The 25,753-nt window shown below is 46.6% G+C and overlaps 3 protein-coding genes across 4 annotated transcripts; 1 reads left to right on the top strand and 2 right to left on the bottom strand.

The window, feature by feature from the left end:
- Positions 1-13,889: 13,889 nt before the first annotated feature.
- Positions 13,890-21,223, top strand: LOC6730147 (protein artichoke). The gene is made up of 7 exons (XM_016177821.2): positions 13,890-14,439; positions 16,070-16,210; positions 16,393-16,552; positions 16,754-17,117; positions 17,335-17,624; positions 17,686-17,832; positions 17,892-21,223. The coding sequence occupies exons 2-7, from the start codon at positions 16,074-16,076 to the stop codon at positions 20,973-20,975; spliced, it is 4,182 nt and encodes a 1,393-aa protein (XP_016036912.1). The 5' UTR covers positions 13,890-14,439; positions 16,070-16,073; the 3' UTR covers positions 20,976-21,223.
- A 358-nt stretch (positions 21,224-21,581) lies between these two features.
- Positions 21,582-23,844, bottom strand: LOC6730149 (prostatic acid phosphatase). 2 transcript variants are annotated; one of them, XM_016174226.3, is made up of 6 exons: positions 23,692-23,844; positions 23,422-23,617; positions 23,265-23,363; positions 22,519-23,208; positions 22,199-22,457; positions 21,582-22,138 (listed from the first exon to the last, which is right to left on the bottom strand). In XM_016174226.3, the coding sequence occupies exons 2-6, from the start codon at positions 23,578-23,580 to the stop codon at positions 22,029-22,031; spliced, it is 1,317 nt and encodes a 438-aa protein (XP_016036914.1). In that variant the 5' UTR covers positions 23,581-23,617; positions 23,692-23,844; the 3' UTR covers positions 21,582-22,028. The 2 variants fall into 2 exon arrangements, with proteins under 2 accessions (XP_016036914.1, XP_016036913.1); XM_016174225.2 differs by lacking the exon at positions 23,692-23,844 and having other exon boundaries at positions 23,422-23,631.
- A 59-nt stretch (positions 23,845-23,903) lies between these two features.
- Positions 23,904-25,719, bottom strand: LOC6730150 (RNA-binding protein lark). The gene is made up of 5 exons (XM_016174219.3): positions 25,579-25,719; positions 25,218-25,503; positions 24,572-25,163; positions 24,297-24,512; positions 23,904-24,236 (listed from the first exon to the last, which is right to left on the bottom strand). Exons 1-5 carry the CDS (start codon positions 25,585-25,587, stop codon positions 24,185-24,187), a joined length of 1,155 nt encoding a protein of 384 aa, XP_016036915.1. The 5' UTR covers positions 25,588-25,719; the 3' UTR covers positions 23,904-24,184.
- Between the last annotated feature and the right edge of the window lie 34 nt (positions 25,720-25,753).

The following is a 25,753-nucleotide window of genomic DNA, read 5'->3' on the forward strand; positions in this document are numbered from 1 at the left end:
TAATAAGGGCCACGAAAAGTGGGCGGTTTTTTTTTGCGGCGGGGGTTCCTGTGGACCCCGGGGACTCCGGCCGCTTGTTGCATATGTTGGGATGTTGCACTGGGGACCAGGGCTCACGTAACCCCTTTGCGTTGAGGGCCTTTTGTTTTCTCGGCGCAACGAGCAACGTTTCCATTTGAAAAGCGTTGAAATCTGCGACCGAATCGAAAGGAAACCCGCCCAAATTCACCAGTGTTGCCGAGTTTTCCTTTCTACGCCTGCGCCCTACCTTTTCCTCTCGCTCTGCCTTCGTTCGCTCTCTGTTGTCATACGGCTATTCGTAAACAATACGGATTCCGGCGATTCTGCCACGTGCACGCCACGCAAAAGCGGAAAATCAAATGACCAAGATGTCTTACAAAATATACACACATATGCACAATGTATATATCTCTACCGAAGCATCACTTTTAAAGCGTTTTATACCACATTAAAAGGAAGATGTTTATCAATACACTCGAATAATTTGTTTTAGGTTTGGAATGCATGTTTACAAAATCCAGTCAGCTGGGATAGAGTATTTTTCAATAGGGGTACATCATTAATTATCAGAGAAAAGTGATTTAACACTCAAAAAACTGGCTGTATTTACTATTTTTGCTGAGATAGCCAAGTCCTAAGGCTAAAATTCCCATTTTGACCACCTTTAAGGTGAAAAGGCTAGGAAAAAATTGTAGAAAGTTGTCAAAATATAGAATGTAATACCTCGTTGAGCTCGTGATTACATGCCTAATCGACTGGCATTCAAGCTTTGTCGATTTTTAAAAATCAATTTTTGGCCAATTTTTGCAAATTTTAGTGATGGTACCCCTTTCCAAATTTTCGAAAATTGGTCAAAAATTTAATTTTTCGAAATCAATTAAAAAGTGATTTGGATCGATTGCGTAGGTCATTGGCTCACAAAAACATGTATACAACTGACTGTTATTGTAATTTTGGCCAAATTATAGGGTAAAACTATAAATTCTACTATCTTCCGTATAGCATTGCATGTCTTTATTTACATTTTGATAACAAAATTACAATTTTACAATTACCATACATACAAAGAAATTGTTTGCAGTGCAATGCGTCTGTTTGTTAGTTTTGGCCAAATGACTTGGCTCTTTCACACCAGACAGCCGCAGGTGCTGGTGGCTGATCCGGCCAAAAATGCCTTAAGTAAGCAATGAATCCGAGATGCCTCCCCTCTTCGCCAGATTCGGACGTCTTAATTTGCTGGCGGAGATGGAATCCCGCAACTTCATCCGCTGCACATGCATCAATGTCCCATCAATCACTCCATTTTGGTGCAACAACTGGGCAACTAATGGGTTGCATGGTGACCTACACCATATTTGAGATGGAACAAATCAACTTAACTAGCTTAGGTAACTATTTTCAAACAGATTCCATTTAGGTTAAACACTTCGAAAGTGATGTCTCATTTAGATTGTTTTCTCGTCTTACATTTTGTGGAAAGATACACAGTGAAAGCAGGAGGTCATTAAATTTCTTTATCTCTCGCTGCCGTGCAGTCCATTGAGCACATCCATAATGATTATGATGGACCACGTTGAACTTGGTGGCTCGCACCGAGCTGCGAGCAGTGTCCGCCTGCAATGGCCAATATCCCGAGCAGCTGGGCATCATTAACTATCTGCAAGGATAACGCTCGTTACCAGTGCCTTGCCCTGCTGATGACCCCATTTAATCAACGCTAAGCCCGTCTCGTCCTGCACCTCATCATCCTTCGCCGCCGCCCCGCCCCCTCGCTGGCCACCAGAATGATAATTTGTTTGTCAACATTATGCTGGCAAAATGTATATTTGGCTAAATACCAGCCTGCCGACAGCATTTGACAAGTGGTTTGATTGATGACCACCGCACGGCCGCTGGAAATTTAATTTTCCTTTTTCCCCGGGCTATCTGGTCGCGTATCCCGCTGTTTTTAAGTGCGTGTCATTCGGTCCTGGGCGGCTGTCGCTGTAAATGTGATGGATAAATTGGAAAGGCCAACGGACACCACAGGGTCAGCTGGAATGAGCATCTATTCCGTTGATACGAATCAAAAGAATCGCTCAATCTGTTTATAAATATTATTACTCATTTGTAAAGCAAGCAATATGCTCTGCCGTTTTTAATCTGTATATATTTTTAGCGAGTTTATGAAATTTTAAATGATGCTCCATAAATTGTGCATTCTAATAAACTCGCCCACTGCGCCGCATCTGCGGTTTTGGCCAGTTCCTGCATGAGTGCTTCCCGGCAATTAGCGATGGCCGTGCTGACCACCGAAATGGCCAGCACACAGGAGCCTTTCAAATTGGATTTTGCGCCAGCTATGTGAAACATTCGGTTGTTTTAATTTCCACTTAGGCAGCCACGTTTTTCCAATTACCCTTTGGTCCGCGGCGGAAAAGCCACAAGTCCTCGGAAAATGCAAAAGAATTCGCGAAATGCTTTGCATACTTTCGGAGCCGGAAAAGCGGTGAGGAGAAGTGAGACCACCTCCAACATCCAAGGTCGGGCCATAAAATTTCATTGGGCTCAGGTGTCACTTGGCAGAGTCGGAGGCACTGCCTCCCACTCAGAATTTATGGCCAACAAAATGCAAACATAAGTTTCATAAAGCCAAAACTTTATTAAAATATGCGAGGCGGCGGAACCCGCTTTTTTCCGCCACTGCTTCATTAGGCCAAGTTAAATCTCCATAAAGCGCAGCCAAGGCAAGGCTCTCTTTGTTTTCCTTCGGCTACATTAGACAGCTGCTCGTAAAGGAAAAAGCACCACGAAGGAGCAGCAAATCAACTACAACACGGCCAGAGGCTGGAGCAGATTGGGCCAAACTTTTTCGACTGCCATGTGTGCGCGGGATGCGATGAAATATGAAGGTATCGCAATCTAGGTAGTCCATTTCTCATCATCTCCCCGCGCGCACGAGTGCTCCAAATTGAAAGCCAGAAGGTGGTTAACAGTAACACTCGAAAATAAAGTCACCCCGGATCCAAGATGCAAATCCTTGGTCCTGGGGCTAAAATCAACGTTTTGACCAACTTTCAAGGGAAACCGGTATGAAATTTTTTTGAAAAAATGCTCGGAATATGGAATGTAATACCTCGTTAAGCTCGTAATTGAATGCCTAATCGATTGGCATTCAAGTTTAGTTGATTTCGAAAAAACATTTTTTGGTCAATTTTTGCAAATTTTAGTGATGGTACCCCTTATCAAATTTTCAAAAATTGGTCAAAAAATTATTTTTTCAAAATATACCAAAAAGTGATTTGGATCAACTTATTAGGTCATAATCTACAAAAATAAGTTATACCGAAGCGCGTAGGTCGCATTTTGGCCAAGTTTTAGGTACCAAGCCTGTAAAACATAAGGTAATTTCCACTGCATACCTTTCAAAACTTTGTTTTTTACAGTGTGCGATAACAGTTGGACGTTTTTCTGCCCGATTCGATTCCCGATGCCCGATTCCGTGTTAATTATGCGTCTGGCTTTGCGTTTGGAAGTGTCATCCGGCCCGAGATCACATCCACTTGTTGCTCCGCTGGACGTCCGTTTGCTCAGGACCCAGGACAGCAGGTTGAACCTTGAACTCTTAAATCATACGAGGGCCAGACGCACTCGACTTTAAACTGCCGCCATTTATCAAGGACCCCGCCAGCTAAGCATCTAATCAGCATCCCAAGGACCATGTGCCAGGTCGCCGAATCAATGCGAATTGGCTCCAGCCGGAGCCGTTGGCAACTGGGACTACACTGCCCAAACTTTGGGAGTAAGCCTGGATTAAATAGGTAAGAAATAAACTTTAGAAATGGGTGGTATATATGAGTCCCATTTGAATTTCCTCTGTGCATCCTCGAGCTGAACAACCAGCAACTGATGTAGTTAAACTTGGTGTACACTCCATGTTTTCCGAGTGTAGTCCCAGGAGTTTTCCCTCGAGAGGTGGGTCACCTCCAGACTGCCGCTCGTTATTTGCATGCATGTTCACAAATTGAAGTGCAAAGTTTCGGAATGCGAGGCGGTGATTGGGAATAGGAGTTGCAGAAACCGAGGGAAAAGCGTACTACAGCAGGATCTCCATTTGCAAAACCCATCACATTTGAGATACAATCAACTGGGGATAAGCAATGACTACAGATTTATGATCTCCTTTTCATGTACACGATTTAATTTTGAATCCAAGATAAGTTAATATGCATGGAGGTAAGATGGACTTCGTACACATGGCAGGGATTACTTTGCTTATCCCCACAAAAGTTCCCTTTTATCGAGCGGCGCTTGTGTGTGAAACATTGCTAGCACTAGACTTATTGTTGCGAAAAACTTTGATTTGAGTTTAGATTGTGTGCCGGAAAGGAGGATGGTTCCTCAGAGTGGAAGTGCCTGTCTGCGGTGCCTGTAATCTGGTAGAGAATCGTGCTCAAAGGTAATCCCAGAACAAGCTGAAGTCTGCTTACGAGCTACGACGTCAGTTAAGCTGAAGTGTACCCTTTTGGCTCGGTTTTTTTTATGGGGCCTTGTTTGGACTATAATTTAATTTAACTGCTGGGTGCACTTAACTAAGCACTTGACCCATTTAATTTTTCATTTCCATGGAGTGCCCGAAAATAAAGAGTAGTGTCCTGGCCATTTTGGGGACTACGAGTACAAATGGCCTGTGGCTTTGGTTTAAAGTGAGGGTAGTTTCGGAATGCTCCGGCAAATATTTGTGCGCCATGAAGTCAGCTTTTCAATAAAAATACAACTTGTAACCACAATGGTGACGTGGCTCTGGGGAGGAGTCCTGTGCGGAGTCCTGGCGGAAAGACAAGATCCAATTGGCCGGCAATAAAAACTTTGTCCTTGTCCTTTGGCTTACAGAACGCAGCGAGGAGTTTCCCCCGGGGCGTCGGGATGCCCGGAAAATAAGTAAAACTTGACGGTGCCTTAGCTGGCGGAGGAGAAGGACTTCCTTCCGCTGGGGACACATTTTCCTAAACCCACAGAGTGTCCTTTAAAGCGACGTCAGCGCCTTCAATATGCCAACAGACAGATTTATTACAGTTTACGTAATTCGCAGTGGCCAGATGGAAATCTTTGACGGCATCGCGTCCTGCGCCCCGGAAAGCCACATAATTTGTCTGCCCTTGTTTGTCCATATCCTTTCTTGAAAGAAAATTTGCAGAAACTGGTGGACAAAGTTCCCGGCAACCGGCCATCGAAGCACAGAAAAATTAAGAGTTTATATTTATTTACTGGGCTCCGTAATGAAGCCACCATCCCGGAATGGCCAAATGAAGTTGAGCGTGAATGTGCCCCAGCCGGATTTCATAAACCCCGGCCGTAATCTCAGAAAAAAGGATGGAACAGCGTAGTTAGGGCATGTATCCATGCCCCCTTTTTCTTAATAACAACGAACTGAGCCGAGCAATTTGCCTGTCAAGCAGAATTCCCCACCAGGGGCGGAGCAGGCGGGAATTTAAAGGGATAATATTGAACAAATTACGCCACATCTCACAGCGGCCTAGATGGGGAAAAAATAAACGACGGACGCCAGTCCTTGAGCGTTTTTTCCAGCTCAAAGTGCTCCCATTCTGCAGCGATCCCACTCGGATTCAGCTTAGCTGCCACCAGGATTCCTCGGCAGGCGGCTTCATCCCGACAATATGGTAATTCAACTTGGAATAATTTAACATAATTGCCGCTCAGACGACGGCGACAGGCGGGAAAAAAACACTGGGGATCCCAAGATGAAGTTATCATACTCTTTGCCAGGTGATGGGATGCGTGTCTATCTACTTCAGGGGGTATTCCCAATATGAGTACCTCTGTGGCAGGAGCTTCATTCTTGGCACATCGATATTATTTCAGCTTGATAAAAATGAATCATAAACACACATCAAGTTGGTACTGGCTTGCTAATTAAATTGTGTTGTAATACATGCCTAAGATAAGCGTATTTTCCTGGCCTTCGTACAATTTATGATCCCCATTGTTGTCTCATTAACACCATTTGCCCTTGTCGAGCTCTTAACCCTTCTGTAAGCTCCAGCCTGCGATTGGCAGCAGACCTTATCTAGGCCTAGAGTAGCAGCAGCCTGGCCAGCAGCGCCGAGTCCTCGGCGTCCTTAGACGTGGCACATTGTGCAAATGTTCACACAATCGTTGGCAAATGAGCTTGGAGTTGGGAGCTCCGTTTTGGCCCCCGGAGCAGACGACGCGCCATATTAAATTAATATGCTCCAAATGTGCCGCATCTGCTTCCCAAGCTCCCGCACTTCTTTTGTACTGCTAATGTAATTTTTCGCGGCCAGTTAGGCATATATATATGAATGTATATATAGACCTACGGAGATTGCCGCAGACAGAATTTATGCCTATTTATGTGGGCTGGATTCCTTGGACAAGCGGAGTCCTCGACTTCTGAAGCTGCCCACTTTCCGGCAATCAGTGGATCAGAGCTGTCAGTCTGGCTGGTTTATGGATGGATATAAAAATAGAAATCATGTCCTATACATATGAATGAGATATTGAAAGTATCTCTCTGTACAAAAGTAAAAACGGAAATTTTAATGAACCACATTTTGTAGAAAAAGATTGAGTTCCTGGGAATTTTCATTGATGTGGGGACTTAGAAGACAAGTATGTCCTTAATATTCATGATTTTAAGGCTGAAGTGCCTATTCTTGTCGTACAATTTCATGAATAATGAAGATTCGAGGTCGTACTTTATTATCAATGAATTATGTTTACCAATAAAGAAGTGTTTTTTCGCAGCAACGTTACTTGTCCTTAAAGGACCCACTCGTCCTGTGAACTTTACTGCCAGCCGGAGTCTTAAAGAGCTGTGCGCAAAGGTCGCTTGCTCCTTGCCCGCTTTTCCCCGGAAAATTGTATTTGTTTTCACAAGTTGTCAAACACCGCTCACAGATTTGCACATGTCACGCCATCGACAGGTGGCGACGCCTCGACTGAACTCGACTACCTCGCCCGAAAGTTACGTAAGTGTTTCATCCACATGTGCTGCGGTGGAGGGGGATTCCCTAAGGAAACAGTTTCCCTGCCACAAGCCACGTCCCTTGCTGCCGTTTTCCTCCGCAGCCAGGCTGGATCGGAATTCTCTGCAGGAATGCTGACAAAGTATTGCCTACTTATCGGCGACGGCAGCCATGTCGAAAGTCACTCACAAGTTAATTTCGTCGGTGCTCGTCGGGCACCGGGTGTCGGAACCAAGCACCAGAAAAAATCATATACCACTTTGTTGGTTGGCTAAAAACACTAAGATTACTGGCCAATAGGGAATAGCCTTTCGCAGTCCCTAGACAATAAAAAGTTTAAATATTTGAATTACTTTTGATTGCCTGATATTTATGTTCGAATGGCGTTGAATTCGTTACTAATTTTTCTGGTGCACACCTGTCAGTTTTTGCACACCAGCTGTATCATCGCCGTTCGTGCCACTTAAAGAGCCGCTCTTTGCGGCAAATTGAGTGTTATCTTAAAGCCGTGATAATGGAAATTCGGGCGGCTTTCTTTCTTGCACGGCCATTCATTTATTGAAAACCTCTGTTGCATATTCATGAGGGCGGCTGGGCACTTTTCGGTCGATTTGCATACTGGTTTGAGACTAGTAGTCTCCTAGGCCTTTAGAAGTTTCGAAATTAGTTTCGAAATGAAGGGGGCGCCACTGTGAACTTCCGCCTAACGGTACTATTATGACTTCCGTCGCTCGGCGATTCTGGCAACAAATTTGTTTCGCCATTGACTCAATTATGAATTCAATTACGCGGTTGTAAGCCGCAGAATATTCGCTAATTTATGCCACGTCAAATCGACGAAGTTTGCACAATCCGCAGACACACAAAGCCATGAATATGTATGCGTATGCTTTGTGTGCTCATTATGCTGCTTCACCTGTTTGTGTATTTTATAGCCGGTATTTATGGCCATTAGTCAATAAATTTTAATTGATTTCCCATCACAAAGTGCCCCGAATGCAAATTGCAAAGGAATACTGTGAAGCGAGCCAGCTCAATGGCAAACCAGCTTTAGTTGAACGCACAATTTGAATTGCACTCGATTATTAAAGACTTCGAAATGTGAATATAAATTCACAAAACAAAGCTAATTGTTTTTGCCCAGAGATAAACCTTTGTATCTATTAATAGACATTAATTATTGCCTTATGAACTCGATTTTCGGGACAGGGTCAATGTAATCAAGTTAGGCCTTCGTGCCCGGATCCTTTATATTTACAACAAGTGTACAGGACCCTTGGCATGCAACAAGGACACGAATTTCAATTTCACACCTCGTTGGAGGGGCGCACGAGAAATTGACTTGACTAGAAATTGTGGCCCAAAGATGAAGCCATCATGCGAATATACTGCGAATATGTCAGCCTGTGTGTTCCGTGGGTGTTTGTTATTGGAGGTTCGATACTCGATGCCCCGTGTGGGAGTGCGGCGAAAGTTTGCCTTGTTTGCCCTGCCTGATTTTAGATACGGATAAAAAATGAATATGAAAAACGTACCCCGGGCATTAAATATGCAAATGTTCTGGCCCGGGGACCAGGCGCTGGCTTGTCACTGGGATTTTCGGGTCCAAAGTCAATGCCTTGCGACCTGGCCAACCTGAAATGGGGTGAACCACTTCGATGGCGTATAGTATTTCAATTACCGGGAACCGCCGATGGATGGAATGGATATCCAGTGGCGTCGCTCGGCTTGCCGGCAAATTGCACCGAAACCCGAACCAGGTGTCCTCCTAATGTGCCGCGTGTGGGAGTATATGTTTTCCTTGATGTATGACATGGGTGTGCTAGTTTGACAGCCCAGCAACTCAAAAACGTGCCCTTGGGCATTGAAAACACCGCTCCAGAGGCCCCGATTCCATAGAATTCGGTTGGCGGAGCAGCTTCGCCAGTTGCCGGCGCTTTGCTTTGAAATTAAACGATTTAATTGCATTTAAATTAAATAAAATACGCGTGCGAAAAGTTTTACATTTTACGCATTCATTGGCGCACACAGAGCGCCCCAAATCAAATCACTCAACTCAAGCATGGCAGGAATAGGGTAGAAAAGCCCAACTCCATTACTCTTCTATTGCAGAGTGAAAAAATATGATATGGTATTGCTATTGTGAAGGAATAGAAAACATTCGTAAAGTGAATTAAATGAATCCTCTTTGAATCCTCTATGAATCCTCCTATGAACTCACTTTCAAATACCAGTTGCTATAGTCAAGATGTTTAACTAAGCCAATGCACTTTCTCTCAGTGCATCTCTAGACCCTGAAGAGGGATGGCGCAAGGACGAGTGCTGGGTGGTGGGTGTGTGTTTGCTGGCTGGGTGGCTGGCTGGCAGACACCCCTTCTCGTTCTCCACTAATTTGGCCTTTGTTTGTGGTTTGCGTTTTCGTTTGTTGAGCAGCGCAAAAAGTTTTAATTGACTGTTGCGAATACGGCGCACGGAGAAGCCTCGGAAAATTCCGAGTTGAGTTGACTTGGCTCCGCATTTGGGCTTTACCAGTTTTCCCGACTTTCACCATCTGCCCAGATATCCTTGCTCCAATCAGGCGTTGGAGGAACCCTTTTCCACACACCTGCCTATCTGTCCTTGGCAAGTTGTTTGCCTTTATATTTTCGGGATTTTCGCTTTTTAATTTATTTATTTTGAGGCGAAAAGCGCAGCCCGCGGAAGAGATAAATGCGGCTGGGTAAGCTCGGTGCGAAATTGGTTTAAAAATTTGCCAGTTACCTCTCGCCTTAATGTCCTTTTTAAAGATTAATTGTCCTCTATTTCACCGCCAATGAGCTGCAAATGCATTTGCAAAGCATTTGTCTGCGTGTGATATGCGTTTGGCTTTGATTTGAAAAAGCACCTGATTCCACCTTTAAGCTGTCCGACAGGTGGGCAAAAGGGGGTGAGAGTAGGCGAAAGGGGGCGTGGTTGAGTCCTTTGTCTTGTTTGCGCATGCATCCGTCAATAAGGCAACTGAATTAATCACGCAACTGTGAACACCTCCCAGCTGCACAGGGAAAAATATGAATTATGCGCTAATTAAAGAGGCTTAAGGGATTAACTACCGCATTGAAATTGTTGAAAGAGCTGTCGAATAAAAGGGCATAAACTAATGCCCTTTTATCATTTATTAAAAGCATGGCATTTGGCTTAACAGAAGCCCTCACTAACTTTATTAGTTATATACACTAGAGTCCAGCATAAAAACAGCTCTCGAAAGTTTCGAAATGCATTATTTTAAGGCTTTAATTTGCCAAGATGTAAGCCCCCGAAGTTTCTCTCAGTGCACGATTGCAGCATCGGTTGCATCGGGCGCTTGCTGCTGCTATTGACTGCCTGTCTGACCAATTATGGTGCAATTAACACACTTGATTGCCTGGAATCTCTGACTCGTTTGCCGTTAACGACTCCACCTGTGCTCTTGCACCTGTGATCCGCAGCACTTGGTATTCCTGCCTCCAGGTGGCACGGGCCACCTTGGCGTATGCTTGATGTGGCAGCTTGTTACGGCCAAACTTTTTGGCTAAAACAACTCGGCCGTAAAGTCGATTGCCGGCGGGCAAAGTGTGCGTCCCGAAATAGCTCAGCCATTGGCTTTCAGAATTTTTTGGCTAGGTGTCAGTGGCAGAAGGGTTAAGCCCAGTTTACGAGCACATCCAACTTGGTTAGAGTATCGAATTTGGCCCAAATGCAATTGAATGTAAATGTAATTTCGTGAATGGCGTTCCAGCGAACACAGGTGCCATAAAGTCGCTCCTAAAATAAACATTTTATTCCCCCGCCTATTTGCACAGAGTTCCAGAAATATATCTACTATTTAAGGGCTAAATAAACACGGGCATTAAAGCGAATGCAGCGTATTAATTTCTGGCCAAATGTAGGCTCCTTTGATTGTCCTCGATCAATAAACCGAGCTGGCCACGCTCATGATTGTGTTTGCTGTCACTCGCCGTCTAATTTGATTGAATGTCCTGGCCGGCCTATGTACATCCGACATTCTGTGTATATCCTGGCCATCCTGAACCAACACGGTCTGGCATTAAATATGAGCCCGGCGGCAACAATAACCGGCCGAATGCCACAAGTTGTGCGTTTAAATAATTTATCAAAATAAAAATCCGGAAAGGGGCCATAATCCCACTTGGCTGCCTGCTCCTCCTAATCCAACGTGGTGATGGACGAGCTATGCAGTAGGACGAGGGCATCTACAGGGGCGGAACTCAATGCCACCAGGGTAAGCATTAAAACTTGGATGGGAACCTATAAGATTTCATATCTAGAAAGCTGAACAAATGTCAAATAATCAAAAGGATGTAGGGAATGAGATATCTAGGTAGGATAACTAGTTTAGTACTTAGCTTACATTCTAATATAGAGGTATAATTTCAGGATTCGAATTAAATGCAAATTACTAAAGGCAAGAACCCCCTTTCGCCACGCCCCTGAAATTAACCACACTACCAATAGAGCAAAACGACAAAGGCAACCGCAACAGGAAAAGGAAACGAGCCATCTGAATGGGAATGGGAATGGAGATGGAAATGGAGCTGGAGGTGGAGGGGTCTAGGAGTTGGCCACAAGGACCCTGGCCTTATTATGTTGACATTCCATTCGGATATCGGAAGAGGGTTAAGGCGGTGCTATAATTGATTAGGTTCGGCTAACACGACCCATCCCAATGGGCCATTCATGCCACGTGAGTGTGGATGCGCCATCCAAACAATAATTTACGACCCGTATGCGGACACATTAATCTTTATTGGCATTGAAAAGAACATTCATTTGGCCGACATGCCACCTCCCCAGCGGCAACATCCCAAAATCATAATGGCTAAGTCATCTAGGTTGTGTTTGAATTTGCATATGAAACATACAACTACACACAAACATTAAATTACGTGGGGTTAATTGAGCTGCATGAATTTCATTGCCGCATTGGTGGGCTGAAAATTGGAGTGCAGATTGCATCTGGCGGCCTACTTGCAGATGAAAAAGTATCTGAGACAACCGGCAAGTTATGCACGTGCAAAAAATGCGCACTATGACCTAAAAAGATTTATTATTAGTCCAATAACTATGAATGTAGTAACTATATGAAAAGTAACTATACATAAAATTTGAATAGAAGAAGTAAGCGAAGTTGCATAAATCCATTTTAATATATATTTTGTGTTTAACAAATTTAACAATCACCTGCGATTTTTCTCAGTGCCTGTCAGTGCTCGAACCTTTGGCCATGATTCATTTTTCATAATTTGCATTTATGCAGATTGAAGCAACAATCGGGAGTGCGGCTCTAACCGGCACAGAAGCTGTTTTTTATGCCGTTTTTCATTAGAAAGAGGAGACTTTTGGCGCTAAGGCGGATCCGGCGGTGGGCGTGGCGTTTTCACAAAACATATAGCAGCGATTGCAGACGAAGTTGGAGCCAGGAGCCAGTCAAGTGTTGAGCTTAGACACAATTTATCAGCTGAACGATTTGATTTATATGGTTAGACATGGCATGCGTCACGTCAGGGCTGCTGTGGTAGCAGATACACTGGCAGAAATATCATATCACATCATAAGAAATATTCAGTAATTTTGTGACAATTTATAGCCCAAGTTATAGAACAGAACTCAGCTTATTCATCATTGAAAGCGAAGAACCAGAATGAATTATACTCCCATGACTCTTCACTGTCACTTTTCTGGGTTCTTGAGTCGCTTTTGTTTCGAGTGTGTGGCAGTCGTTGTTTCTGGCTCTTTTTTCCATTATTATGTTATGTGTGTTTTATCTGGCTGCCATTTGTGGAGCACTTGCTCATGAAAATGGAAAGTATATGGCTTGCGCGAAAGAAAAAGAAATTGCGGCCCACTGGGATGTTAATGCTAACATGCATGCCTAAACATAAAAATTATAACCACATACCTGCCACAGTATGTGCTTTTGATTGAGACTTGGACATGGACTTGGACTTGGACATGGACACGCAGTTGGAGTTGTAGCTGAACTCCACTCCATCCCAAACCCCCTCTGTAACTCGCACTTATACCTGTTGGGTCTGGTGTGAATAACCTGGCCAATGGATAATGGCTGGTGCGTGCCGCGACGATCCCCATCAGCTGCGATTGTTCGGGTAATTAGTTGCCACGCCAGGCAATTTGCGAGGAGGAAAGTAACTCTTGTTGGTTGTCACTTTGTTGCGGCATTATTGAAGGCTTAACCCCATTAGCTGAATTGGCGCACTTGCCAATCGGCGCGCAGATCGAAGAAACCGACTGAGAAGAAACAGGTAGACAAGGGCCACAAGAAGAAGCCCAACTTTCTGCGAAGAACAGCCAGCGAAACTTTTACCCAGCGCCACAAAATAATAATACAAAAAAAAAACCGAAGAGAAGAGAAGACCTCATCAAACGCCAAAGAAAACAAACTCGAACAATGTAAACTCATTCACGAGGCTGGGATGGTGTTGCTCCGGAGAAGAGAGAAGAGCACCTGCATCTCGGGGGCAGGTCCCGCACTTTTAGTACCACTATGGGATTTAGACCCATTCAGTCGATGCAGAGAGAGAAAAGGGGGGTTCCATGTGAGCAATTACCATTTTGTAATTGAACAAAGCACTTTCCATTCCTTTCAACAGCTACAGGAACTACTAAAGTTAGGTAAAGTATAAACCATCTATTGGTATATATATAAAATAAATTCTTAATTCAAAAAGAAGTTACCTACTCAACTTAACTACCTTAAGACACCACTTCTTCCAGACACTCTTGCCATGCGATCTCGGTGCTCCAATTTCTCGCCGTGCACGGGGGGATGGGGGAAACCAGTTTCCCCTGCAGAGCGGCTCCAGCGCAGAGAGCTGGCCCAAAGCGAAGCCCAGTGAGCTCGGCTTTCGGGCAGCTTCAGTTGAGTTGCGGCGCTCCGACGGATCGGACTTGGCGGAAGTGGAAAGAGCTGGCCCATTCAGACCGGATTCTAGTGACTAGCGTTCAGTTTGGGAGAAGCGAACCTCCGGCGGGCGGAGAACGCAACGCGAAGGCTGCGAATTGTTACCGCTGCGCATGCGCAGACAGCCGTACTTGTTTTTGTTGCGGCTTAATTACCACGCCCCCCGCCCCTCGAGCGGCCCGTTTTAGTGGTTTGTCTGCATTTTTCCGCGGTGGCCAGTGTGTGCGCGTGTGCAAGTGTGTGCCAGAGGCCATCTCTCTGGGAAAACATTCTTCCCGAGCGGAGCTTTCTTTTTGTGTATAACAAAAGAGAACTGGGCAAAAACAAACGTAAACACGGCATCGCCAACTTGTGCAATCCCCGAACCCAAAGCAGCGACAAAAACAAAAGACCGCCAAGCTGCCAAGTTCCCAGGCCACGAAAAGTTTGAAGTGCAATTTACAAGCAGCGCCCAAAACAGAAACGGAAAATGTAAGCCAAGAGTATAAATCAAAAATATAATGAAACAGGTTGCGCGAGGAGAAAAACCGAGATGTCTGTGATTAGCATATTTCCCATCAAGCGTTTACACGCAACGCGAACTGAACCTGTATCTCTTACAGATGTATCTCGATCTGCATCGGTGTCTGTGGAACCAGAAGTGGATCCACTCCACTCCGATCCCATCCCATCCCATCCCAGTTCGAACCCATTCCGTGTGGCAATGCAACCTTGAAGCTGTCCACCACATCGGATCGCTTTGGATCGGATGGGATCGAATTGAATCGCACATCGCCCATGCATTTCAATGAGCAAAACAGCGATTTCGGGGAGATTTGGGTTTTGAAAGCCCGCTTTATGGTCTCTATAAATTTACATACGTTAACTGGCTTGTTTGTCAGCGGATAGCCGTGTATTTGGCCAACAGACTGGCCAAATACCTACCATGATTTGCCCATGGACCGCAGAGTAAATAGCACAAGTAACGTTGAAAACGCAGAGCCGAAAGTAATGCAAATAGAAATACGGCCAGACGCAAAAGTATTTCTTCTTTTTTTTTGTATTGTCAGTGCGCATTAAAAAGCAAACAGTAACCAATGAACACGGCCAACAACCACCAACCGCCGACCGTACTACCAATAACGGTACAGCTAATGCTGCGAGAGTGAGAACCAAGAATCCAGGTCCCAAGTGCCGAGAATCCAAAGATCATGGCTCACCGAACCGCTCTTGCGCTCCAAAGGCGTTTTGTATAGAAACTTTAGATTCGAACTTCTCGGAACTCGAAATTCAGCAAGTGATTATGCATTCAGTTGTGGTTTTTATGAAGTGATGGGTTGACTTACTTCATATCGTAAATAATTTATCATATATAAAACAAAAGGCCGGAGAGGGAGTTATCTATAACAATCTTTTCTAGAGATTCTCATTCATTCATTTGTAAATTGTATTTATCAAAGAACATTTATCAAAGAACTTTGAGATACAAATGCCTGGAGGTTGGATTATGAACAAGGAATTTCATTACCTTAACTCGATTTTAGATTCTGATAGCTGAGATGTGTTCGCTTAAGGAAGCTCTACTGTTTGCTCTAGTAATTTGCGCTTACTTATCAAGCATAAACTGGAATTTCGCTGATGGCCCAAAAGAAGTATATTCATGAATTGAGCGTAGTAAGGTTTTTTATAGTTACTTTTAGCATATACATGGCATATAGACAGCAAAACAGATTAGATCCACACCTCCGCTGTTTAGAATGACGAATAAGACGACAACAAATGCCTCTAATTTGTCCAAGCCAACCAAAATTACCCATACCACTCGTGGGCAATCGTGGCTCTTTGTTGGCCAGATCGCTTGATTATAGCCTTCGTTCTTTCGATCGGACCTTGGCCATTGGAGCATTGTTGTTGGGCCCAAGTATGCGGCTGGTATCGAAATAGCCGGAGATGCCGGAGATCGGTATGCAAATCAAACGTTCTAAGCGAACGCGGCGATAATGGCCAAATGACCAAATACGATGCGGAGTAGAGATCTCCTCTCGAAACGAGTTTCTACCAGCGCGGCCAAATCCGATCGGGCCAGAAACCCAGTAATAATAGTGTCACTCCTCAATTGCAGCGACATGGAAGCGTGGAAGCAGCTGCCAAACGGAGGGCGTTTCCTGCTGCTTCTCCTGGCCTGCGTCGCCCACCTAGCCCACCCAATCCTCGCCTGGCGCCCCTGTCCGGAGCTCAGCCCCGCCCTCCGTCTGCCATGCAGGTGAGTCTCATAGCACTTAGACCACAGTATACCATTCACTCAGTGGTCACCATGGCAAAAGCGACAGCGAATTTCCGCCGTCGGTCGGGCATTATTTTAATATCACTAAATTACCGCCAACTGCAATTTCATTTGGCTTTGTTTTTCTGCAATCACCTGCCACGGCCTGACGACAATTACAGGTGCAATGTGGTTCCGTTTGCGGCGACTGGCCAACTGGGAGCCGTGGCCATGGACTGCGATCGCGTTGTCTTCCACGGCGATGCCCCCCAACTGCCGTATGGAGCGCCCATCGTGGCGTATACGCAACGTCACAGCGGCCAACAGGTGCTGCCCGCCCAGGTGAGTGTCGCAATCGAATGGAGATAAGCCGTGAGGCTGTGAAGAGATCGGCGATTTCGACACTCTTCGATGATCTCACACAATAAATGCCTCCAAATGGAGGTCAATCAGATCTTATTTCTTACCGATTTGACACATATATCGAATTTCTATAAGTTGGCAATTTAACCAATAAGCAATACTTAATCCCTCCAATCGCAGACTTTTGGTCAACTCAAACTGACCATTGAGGAGCTGGATCTGTCCTACAATCTCATCCGAAGGATTCCGGAGAAGGCATTCGATGGCCTCAAGGATTCGCTGAACGAACTGCGACTGGCGAACAATTTGTTGGGCGACAATCTGAATCCCATCTTCTCCACCGCCGAACTGCATGTGCTGAAGAACCTGCGTATCCTGGACTTGTCCGGAAACAAGATCAAGCAGATCGAGGAGGGTCTTCTCAAGGGCTGTGTGGATCTGAAGGAGTTCTACATCGATCGCAATAGCCTGCAATCGGTGCCCACCAACTCTCTCAATGGCCCAAGTGCCCTGAGACACCTGTCGCTGCGCCAGAACCAGATTGGTAAGACCGATTAGCCAATTAAATGCTTGGTTAACAACTGGGTGTGCAATCAAAGCCGCAACTCGAATAATTGAAAGTGAAATCAGACATCTTGATCGCAAAGAAAGCAATTACCTGGCACCTTGAATTCGCATAAACAATTAATTCTTAGCCTATTACTTCACCAATTAAAGCGGCACTTTATAGTAGTATAATTAATCGTGAAATCTTTTCTCAGGATCACTCCTCGCGGACTCATTCAATGCCCAGCGGCAGCTGGAGATCATCGATCTTCGCCACAATGTCATCCGCAGCATCGACAGTCTGGCCTTCAAGGGACTGCAGAAGATCCGGGAGATCAAGCTGGCCGGGAATCGGATCAGTCACCTCAACAGCGACGTCTTCGAGAAGCTGCAGTCTCTGCAGAAACTGGATCTGTCCGAGAACTTCTTCGGTCAGTTTCCCACGGTGGCACTGGCCGCCGTTCCCGGATTGAAGCACCTTAATCTGTCCTCGAATATGCTGCAGGTATGTTTTTATCAGAACAGCTGACTGATGAGCCCAATCATTAACGTATATTCTCCTTCAGCAATTGGACTACACCCACATGCAGGTGGTAAGGAGCTTGGAAAGCTTGGACATCAGTCGCAACACCATAACCAGCATTACACCAGGAACATTCCGGGAGATGGGTGCTCTGAAGTATCTGGACCTCAGCTTAAACTCCTTGAGAACGGTATGCCCATATTGATTAAGCCCTAAGTCCATGTTTAAACAATTGAAAATCCTGACCAGATCGAAGACGACGCCTTGGAGGGATTGGACAGCCTGCAGACCCTCATCATCAAGGACAACAATATCCTGTTGGTGCCCGGCAGTGCTCTGGGTCGCCTGCCTCAACTGACATCCCTCCAGTTGGACTACAATCGAGTGGCTGCTCTTTCCGCGGAGATCCTTGGATCGCTCCAGGCGGGCGATATAACAACGCTATCCCTGTCAAGGAATGTCATTCGGGAACTGCCGCCCGGCAGCTTCCAGATGTTCAGCAGCCTGCACACCCTGGATCTGTCTGGAAATTCCTTAGCTGTGATCAATGCGGACACATTTGCCGGACTGGAGAGCACTTTGATGGCCCTGAAGCTGTCGCAGAACAGACTGACGGGTCTGGGCGGAGCTCCCTGGGTGCTGCCGGAGCTGAGAAGTCTGGACCTTAGTGGCAATACGCTGACGGAGTTGCCAAGTACCATATTCGAGGAACTGGAGAACCTGCAGTCCCTCAACCTGAGCGGCAATCACCTGACTCCTCTGACTGGAGCTCTCTTCAAGCCCTTGGATCGCCTGCAGGTCATCGATCTGAGTCGGTGCAACATTCGGCAGATAAGTGGTGACCTTCTGGCCGGCTTGCAGGATCTCAAGCATATTTACCTCAATGATAACCAGCTGCAGGAGCTCCAGGATGGCAGCTTTGTGAACCTGTGGAACATTAGCTCCATTGATCTATCCAACAACCGCATTGGATCCATTCGATCTGGAGCCTTCGTGAATGTGATGAAGCTCCAGAAGCTGGATCTCCATGGTAATCAGCTGTCCGCCTTCAAGGGCGAGTACTTCAATACGGGAACGGGAATAGAGGAGCTGGACATTTCGGATAACCAGCTGAGCTACCTGTTTCCCTCCTCCTTCCGAATCCATCCGAGACTAAGGGAAATTCGCGCAGCCAATAACAAGTTTTCCTTCTTCCCGGCCGAACTAATTTCCACCCTGCAATACCTGGAGCACATCGACTTGTCCCACAACCAGTTGAAGACCATTGAGGAACTCGACTTTGCCCGCTTGCCACGCCTGCGCGTCCTACTAGTGGCCAACAATCAACTGGACATGGTCAGCGAAATGGCCTTCCACAATTCCACCCAACTGCAGATCCTGGATCTGGCCAACAACAATTTGGATCGCATTGGAGAGCGAACTTTTGAGGGTTTGGTTCGATTGGAGCAGCTCAACCTGGAGGGCAACCGCCTGTCGGAGCTGTCGGATGGAGTCTTCGAGCGCACGAAGCTCCAGATGCTGGAGAACATCAACCTGGCCCACAATCGCTTTGAATACGCTCCATTGAATGCCTTGCAAAGACAGTTCTTCTTTGTGTCCTCAGTGGATTTGAGCCATAACAAGATCAAGGAGCTGCCAGGAGATGACAGCATCATGGTGAACATCAAGAGGATTGACCTTTCCTTTAATCCCTTGAGTTCCAAGGCAGTCCACAATGTCCTCAACGAACCCAAGACAGTCAGAGAGCTCAGTCTGGCGGGCACGGGCATTGAGAACTTGGAACTCCTGGAGACACCCTTCCTGCAGTTCCTGAATCTCTCCCACAACAAGCTAAAGAACGTCAAACCAGAGGTGTTCCAAAGGGTGACACTTTTGGAAACGCTTGACCTCTCCAGCAATCAGTTGGAATCCCTGGAAGATCTTTCCATGGCTTGGCCCCAACTTCAGGTGCTCCAATCCCTAGACGTGTCCAACAACAGCTTTGAGATCGTTTCTCAGTCCAACTTTGGCAAGCTGGAGATGCTGCGATCGATGCGCCTGAGCCACCTGCCCCAGTGCACGAGGATCGAGAAGAACGCCTTCAAGCAGCTGCCCAATCTGGTCAGCTTGGAGGCCTATGATCTTCCACTGCTTGGCTACCTAGACCTCCAGGGAATCCTGGAACTCCTGCCCGGTTTGGAGGTCCTCGATATCGAAGTAAAGGATTCTAGCATCGGTAGCGAGCAGATACAACCGCTAAAGCATCCGCGACTCAAGAGCCTGGGAATCAGAGGTGAACGACTCAAGTCCATATCCTCTGGCACGCTGGCTGGTCTGAAGAGCAATGATCTGAGCGTCCAGCTGCGGAACACTTCCCTTAATGCCCTGCCCCCAGCATTGCTCTTCCCCGTGCCGAGGTCGTCCCATTTGAGCCTGAATGTCGAGGGGTCCAAGATCACAGTGCTGGTTCCACAGTTCTTAAACGCTCTAGAAGATCGCAGGGCCAGTCTGCAGCTCCAGGGATTGGCCAGCAATCCGATAGTGTGCGATTGCAATGCTCGAGCTCTGCGAAGGTGGTTGCCCAGTTCCGGTATGCCGGATGTCACGTGTGCCTCGCCTGCCTACCTGCTCAACCGGAAACTCATTGAAGTCGGGGATGATGAGTTGACCTGTGATGCCCGAAGGATGACTTCCTCCACTTCAAGACCCACTTCATCAGTGCCACACCTGCTGAAGACTTCCAGCCAATTGGTGACCAGGAGCAGTTCCACCACCGAGGAGCCACTGATCATCTGGAGCCTGGAGCCCACTCAGCCGCCCAGTCTGAAGAAGATGAAGACCAAGGCACCGCTGATGAAGGCCCAGTCCCCGATTATAAGCAACGATGATACCCTAATCATAGGCATCGTGGGAGGAGTGGTGGCCTTCATAGCCATACTCATCATCATCATCTGCATCATAAGGCTGCGCATGAGCAATGCGGAGTACCAGCAGAACGCGACCATGATTGGCATCCCGGCGGGCATGCAAATGGGAGCCCACAATGCGGCGTACAACTACAAGAATGGAGCGGGAGCAGCCCTGTACGCGGTGCCTCCCTACCACGCCACCCTGCCCCACAAGGCGGCCTCCATCCACCAGTCCAGCCAGAATCTCTCCCAGCGCCAGCAGCAGCAACAACAGCAGCAGCAGCAGGTGGCTGCAGCAGCGGCTGCCTACTCGACCATGTCCCGCATGTCGTACTTCAGCGGAGCGGGCGGCGGAAACGGCGATGGAGCCGAGAGCCTGACGCACCAGCATCCGCACCAACACCAGCCCTACATCATATACTCGGATGACAAGGCCTACAGATAAGCCGGCCAGCCAGCGAGCCGATCGCGGGGCTCTTCATCTTTCCCACTCCTCCATTCTGTCCATTTCAATCTCAGTCAGTCAGTCAGGCGCATCGCCGCAAACAGGTTCTACATTATATCGCCGCTCTCAGCCACGTTGTATATAGCCTTAAAGCATTCTAACCGTAACCCTAACTGTATCTATGTCTAACCATAATTAAGTGCAAGCAAGTCGCTTATGCGGAATAAACAAATCTAGTATAATTCATATTTCAACTGTTTTGCCGTCGGGCGGGAAAACTCCAACTTATTTACACAGCCGTCTTTTAGGTATGCTTTCCAAATACACAACTCAATAAGCTGTAGACACACAAAGATTACCTTATAAACAACTTTTGCAGATTGTTTTATATTCAATATGTCAAATGTTTAAGCTCTTTAACTTCCTAGCCCAAAAACATTCGTTCTAATATTCGTTGTTTCTTCCGTAATCAAACAAACGTACACAGAAAAGCAATTCTTGATTTGAACCATAGTGTTCAATTTTGTCAATAGTTTCTCTAAAAATATCGTTGGACAAGAGCCCTTTAGCTTTACTATGCTCCGATAAACTCAAACATCATACAAGTCTTTGATTTGAGCGATTTTAATACAATAAATTTATCATCCATGATAATTTCATAAAAATGTATATGTGTATAAATATGTTATGTATATATGTATGCAACTTCAAGATCGCTATTCACAGTCTTTGTATTCCATATCTTTCACTGAATAACAACAAAAGCAGTTATTACTCCATTTAAATGCTATCGAACTTGTGTTTTTCCATTTCAAATGCACAAACTTAAACTAACAAAACTAATCAATACAAACAGACTTTGTGTGAAATGCACGGCTTAACTAAGTAGTAACCACGAATAACAACAACTGTCGCCTGAGACTCCAATGACTTCCACTCAAAATCAACATAGGAAACACTAAGAAAGGCAAATCACGTTGGCAACTAGAGAGCGGGCAAGACTCTTAATTCAGATTTAAGTAGGTCCTTCCACTGCATGGCATGGGAATCCCGCTAAGCCATTTGAGAGTACGAGGTATACAGCTTGTAGTTGCGACGTCGGTAGTAGATCATGAGGCCATAGCTGGCGAACAGCAGCGCAATTACGATTAATATGAGAATGCCTGGTGGAGAAGGAAACTCGATGATTTAATTCCATTGAAAACCAATTGCCGTTAACTTACCCGTCGCAGTTCCAAGATTGGCCTCCTCATAAGTCATCATCATCGTGGATAGCTTGCACTCGCGCTCCCAGTCTATGGGCAGAACATCCTCGTATATGTTCACAAGTTTGGCCAGCGGGCAGGAAGGCCCACAACCAGGTATGTCCAGAGGCAGGGGTTCAGCTGTGGTGTTCTTGTAGAAAATAGACACCAACGGGGTGTTGGTCTCATCCACACGCAGCTCCATCATGATGCACGCCGTGTAGGGCGGACTGTGGAGCTGGGGATAATAAAAACAAAGACTTAGTCCGCTGCCCATTTAAAAACTGTCAAACTCCTACCTCAAACAATTTCAACGCATTTAAAACGCTGGCTACCGTGGTGTCATGAGCACTGTAGACCCACATCGAACGATCTGGCTTTAGGCTCCCGGAGGATTTCTCTTTAAACCGCTGGAATATGTCCTTCAGCAAAGGCCCCGCCTTTAGTCTCGCCAGCTTTCGCGTATAAGAGCTAATGGCGAAGGCGAAATTCGCTACATACGTGAGCTCCTCTCTCCCGTAAACCTTTTTGGTCCACTCCGGCAGTGTCATGTTGTACAGATTCTCAATGAACAAGGTGTTATTCAAATACTGGGCATCAATGAAGGTCTTCACGGGGCGTCCGCCTTTTTCGCTCAAATAGGCAAAGAGATTTCGGTGTTTTTCGGTCAAGGCCTTGAATTCTGGAGATGACTCCAGGCTTGCCAGCTCATAGTCATATGCAGGACAAGGTGCCTTAGCGGCCAGTATGGGATCCACCCTCTCAGGCGAGGTGTGAATGGGTATGGGTTGCCAGTTGATGTCTGTGTTCCAGATGTCTTCCCCTTGCGGCTCGTAGAGACCAGCCAGATTCGACTGGGCACTCATCAATGTGCGATCCACGTCGGTGGACTGAACGTAGATGTTCTCGTTGGAGTATAGAGGCGGAAGGAGGTTTGAATAGCGATTCCGCAGCCATTTTCCCAAGTCGTAGTGCTCTTGCTTGCCCAACTAGAAGGTGAAATCGGGGTTAACCTGGGACCGACAACAGAGCGAGCCTTACTTACATTGGTCAAATCTCCCCAGCCGGTGGGCCAGAACTTCCTGTCGCCCCAGGGGTCCGTGGGATAGGGATCCACGGGCGTTCTGTCGCCGTGGCGATATATCTGCAAAGCGTAACCGATATAGCGGGGGCTCCGCACACAGAGACATAGAAACTCTTACGACATGCACAAACTTCAGCTGGCCTGGCAATGTGGCCGAAATTTCCACTGGATGACCTTCAGCATTAGCATAGCCGTGTAGCGAATTGGCCAGCGCAAGAGACAGCAAACATATCACGCAGATCAAGATGAGCCAGCGCTGGCTTGGGTGGTTCCACATTTTGAGAGCCACACTTGTTACAAGTGAACCACAGCGACTGCGGGAAAACATATGTGAGCATGCGAATACAGGTTACGGCGCTTGGTCTATAACGGGTATTAGTTCCCTTACCTCGACCGTATAACTGGCGATCTGTTCGTTCGTCGTTCGCATATATACAGCAGGCAGTCTGAAATTTACCAAATTTCCGATTTCTTTGTTTATAATTTTGGGAACAAGTTTGATAACCACACAAAGCTTCGAAGTCTCGATAACGATTGTTGTCCCCAACCAACCCTAGTCCGTAACAGTACTCTTTTGGCGGGCAAATTCAAAAGCTCAAATGGTGTTTATGATTGTATTGATTGACTTGTATCTAGTTGCACACAAGAAATATGATTATTTAAGTATTGCATAAATATCGAAACAATCTTAGACTACGAATAACAAATATACTGTTGATGTTGGTCTTAAAAGTACACGGCTATAGGACAAATTAAAAGTCGTCGTTGTTGGCTTAACTAAAAGATTCTGCGCGCGGAACAATGAAAAACAAAATTCGGCTATTACATTATTAAGTGGAGTACACGAGGACTGGCAAATATCGTTGCGGCATTGCACTTGCTTAAAATCTTCTATTGCCGCCCATATTTGGCCCGGATCTGGGTCCGTTGAAGCTGAAAATGGCGATGATTGGCGGTTAGTGGTTTTTATGCAGATGATATGGTTGAACCTACCGGTTTCTTTGGCCTGGTCCTCCGCCGCCACTGCCCAAAGGCGGAAACTCCGAGTGATATGCATTTAAGTCATTCTGATTGTGATTTCTACCTCCTGAACCTCCGCGCTTGCTTGGGCCTCCTTGGGGACTGCTTGTTTCGTGACTACTACCGCGTCTGTCATTGAATCCGCCTCCTCCTCCATTGAAGAAACCACGTCCTCCTGGTGGATTTCCTCTATATGGCAAAACAAGATATTGTATATAATTTGGAGGCCAATCTTATGTTCAACTTACCCATTAGTCCCACGATTGCCAGAGTTCATGGGTCCATTGCCAAAGCGTCCGAAGCCCATTTGCTGCTGCTGATGCTCTACAGGCAGGGCAAATCCACGTCGATCCTGTCGCATATTGCTTGGACCTGGTCCGCCGCCGCCGGCCCTCTGATTTACGGATCCTCCTCCCACACTGCTGGAGCTGCCTCCCTGAAAGTCACTAGTATTGCCTCCTCCTCTATATCCACTGGTTGGACTGTTCTTGAAGTTTCTTCTGCCAGGCGGGGGTCCACTGTTGTCCCGCTGTTGAAACCGATTGTTGCCGAAGCGTCCCTCGTTGCCCGCGCTTCCACCGAACTTGCCACCACCTGCAAATTTGTTCCTAAATCCCTGTCCCTGATTGGAAGACTCATTGTTCGGTGGTCCTTTTGAGTATGGAGCACTGCGCTGTTGTCTGTAGTTGGACTCGTTTCTCACGGGTCCAAATTTGGCGGCCGAGGAGTTGGAGCTCCTTGGGCCTTCGTTGGAGTATCTGTCACCGACTTCCTCACGAAAGTTGCGCTTGAAGTTGGTACCTGATTCATGAGGTCTCTTGTCCGCTCCGCCACCTTGAACTGGGGAAGATTAAAATACTTAGATGCTGGATCTTTGGAGTACTCAAAGCTTACCCTGCGAAGGCCTGCGCCCCGGATTGTCACCAGAGCCCGGCTGACCTCGACTGCCAGCTCCTGGGCCGTACTTTGGCCTGCCCGCCTCCACCACGATGGGCTGGCCCTTGAAGATGGTGCCATTCAGCGCGGCGATGGCCGCCTCCGCCATGTCCGTGTTCTCCAGGTGGACGAAGGCGCAGCGGTTCATCACGTCGCACTCAACGACCGATCCATAGTTGGTGAACAGTCGACGCAGCTCCTCCGGCTTGCAGCGCGGCAGGCTGCCGACGAACACCTTGGCGGTCTGCAGGATAAAGCTAGCATTACTCCGGATTACTATGGACAATCCGGCGGCGCTGCCTCTTTAACTCTTACGTACAGTATTCATGTATTTATTTTTCTCTACAACTTTTCGCTGTTTTTTTCTTTTATTGAAATGGAGATGGACAACTTTGCACCTGACCGGCAGTGTGACCAGCGGTGGCTACTTCCACGGCCATATCTGTAGCTATCGAAATCGATAGACGCAAGCCATCACTTTTGTTTACAAATTT

The sequence above is a fragment of the Drosophila simulans genome, chromosome 3R, assembly GCF_016746395.2.
Source record: "Drosophila simulans strain w501 chromosome 3R, Prin_Dsim_3.1, whole genome shotgun sequence".
In the NCBI taxonomy this organism is placed as follows: Eukaryota; Metazoa; Arthropoda; class Insecta; order Diptera; family Drosophilidae; genus Drosophila; species Drosophila simulans.

Excerpts from the sequence above, each read along its gene's own strand:
- LOC6730147 (XM_016177821.2), top strand. The coding sequence starts at position 16,074 with ATGGAAGCGTGGAAGCAGCTGCCAAACGGAGGGCGTTTCCTGCTGCTT. Across the intron at positions 16,553-16,753 it reads AACAGGTGCTGCCCGCCCAG|ACTTTTGGTCAACTCAAACT; the intron begins GTGAGTGTCGCA and ends CTCCAATCGCAG. Across the intron at positions 17,833-17,891 it reads GCTTAAACTCCTTGAGAACG|ATCGAAGACGACGCCTTGGA; the intron begins GTATGCCCATAT and ends AATCCTGACCAG.
- LOC6730149 (XM_016174225.2), bottom strand. The coding sequence starts at position 23,631 with ATGTTTTCCCGCAGTCGCTGTGGTTCACTTGTAACAAGTGTGGCTCTC. Across the intron at positions 23,209-23,264 it reads GCTGGGGAGATTTGACCAAT|TTGGGCAAGCAAGAGCACTA; the intron begins GTAAGTAAGGCT and ends TTCACCTTCTAG. Across the intron at positions 22,458-22,518 it reads ATGCGTTGAAATTGTTTGAG|CTCCACAGTCCGCCCTACAC; the intron begins GTAGGAGTTTGA and ends TATTATCCCCAG.
- LOC6730150 (XM_016174219.3), bottom strand. Across the intron at positions 25,164-25,217 it reads GGGGCGCAGGCCTTCGCAGG|TTCAAGGTGGCGGAGCGGAC; the intron begins GTAAGCTTTGAG and ends AATCTTCCCCAG. Across the intron at positions 24,513-24,571 it reads GGCAATCGTGGGACTAATGG|AGGAAATCCACCAGGAGGAC; the intron begins GTAAGTTGAACA and ends TTTGCCATATAG.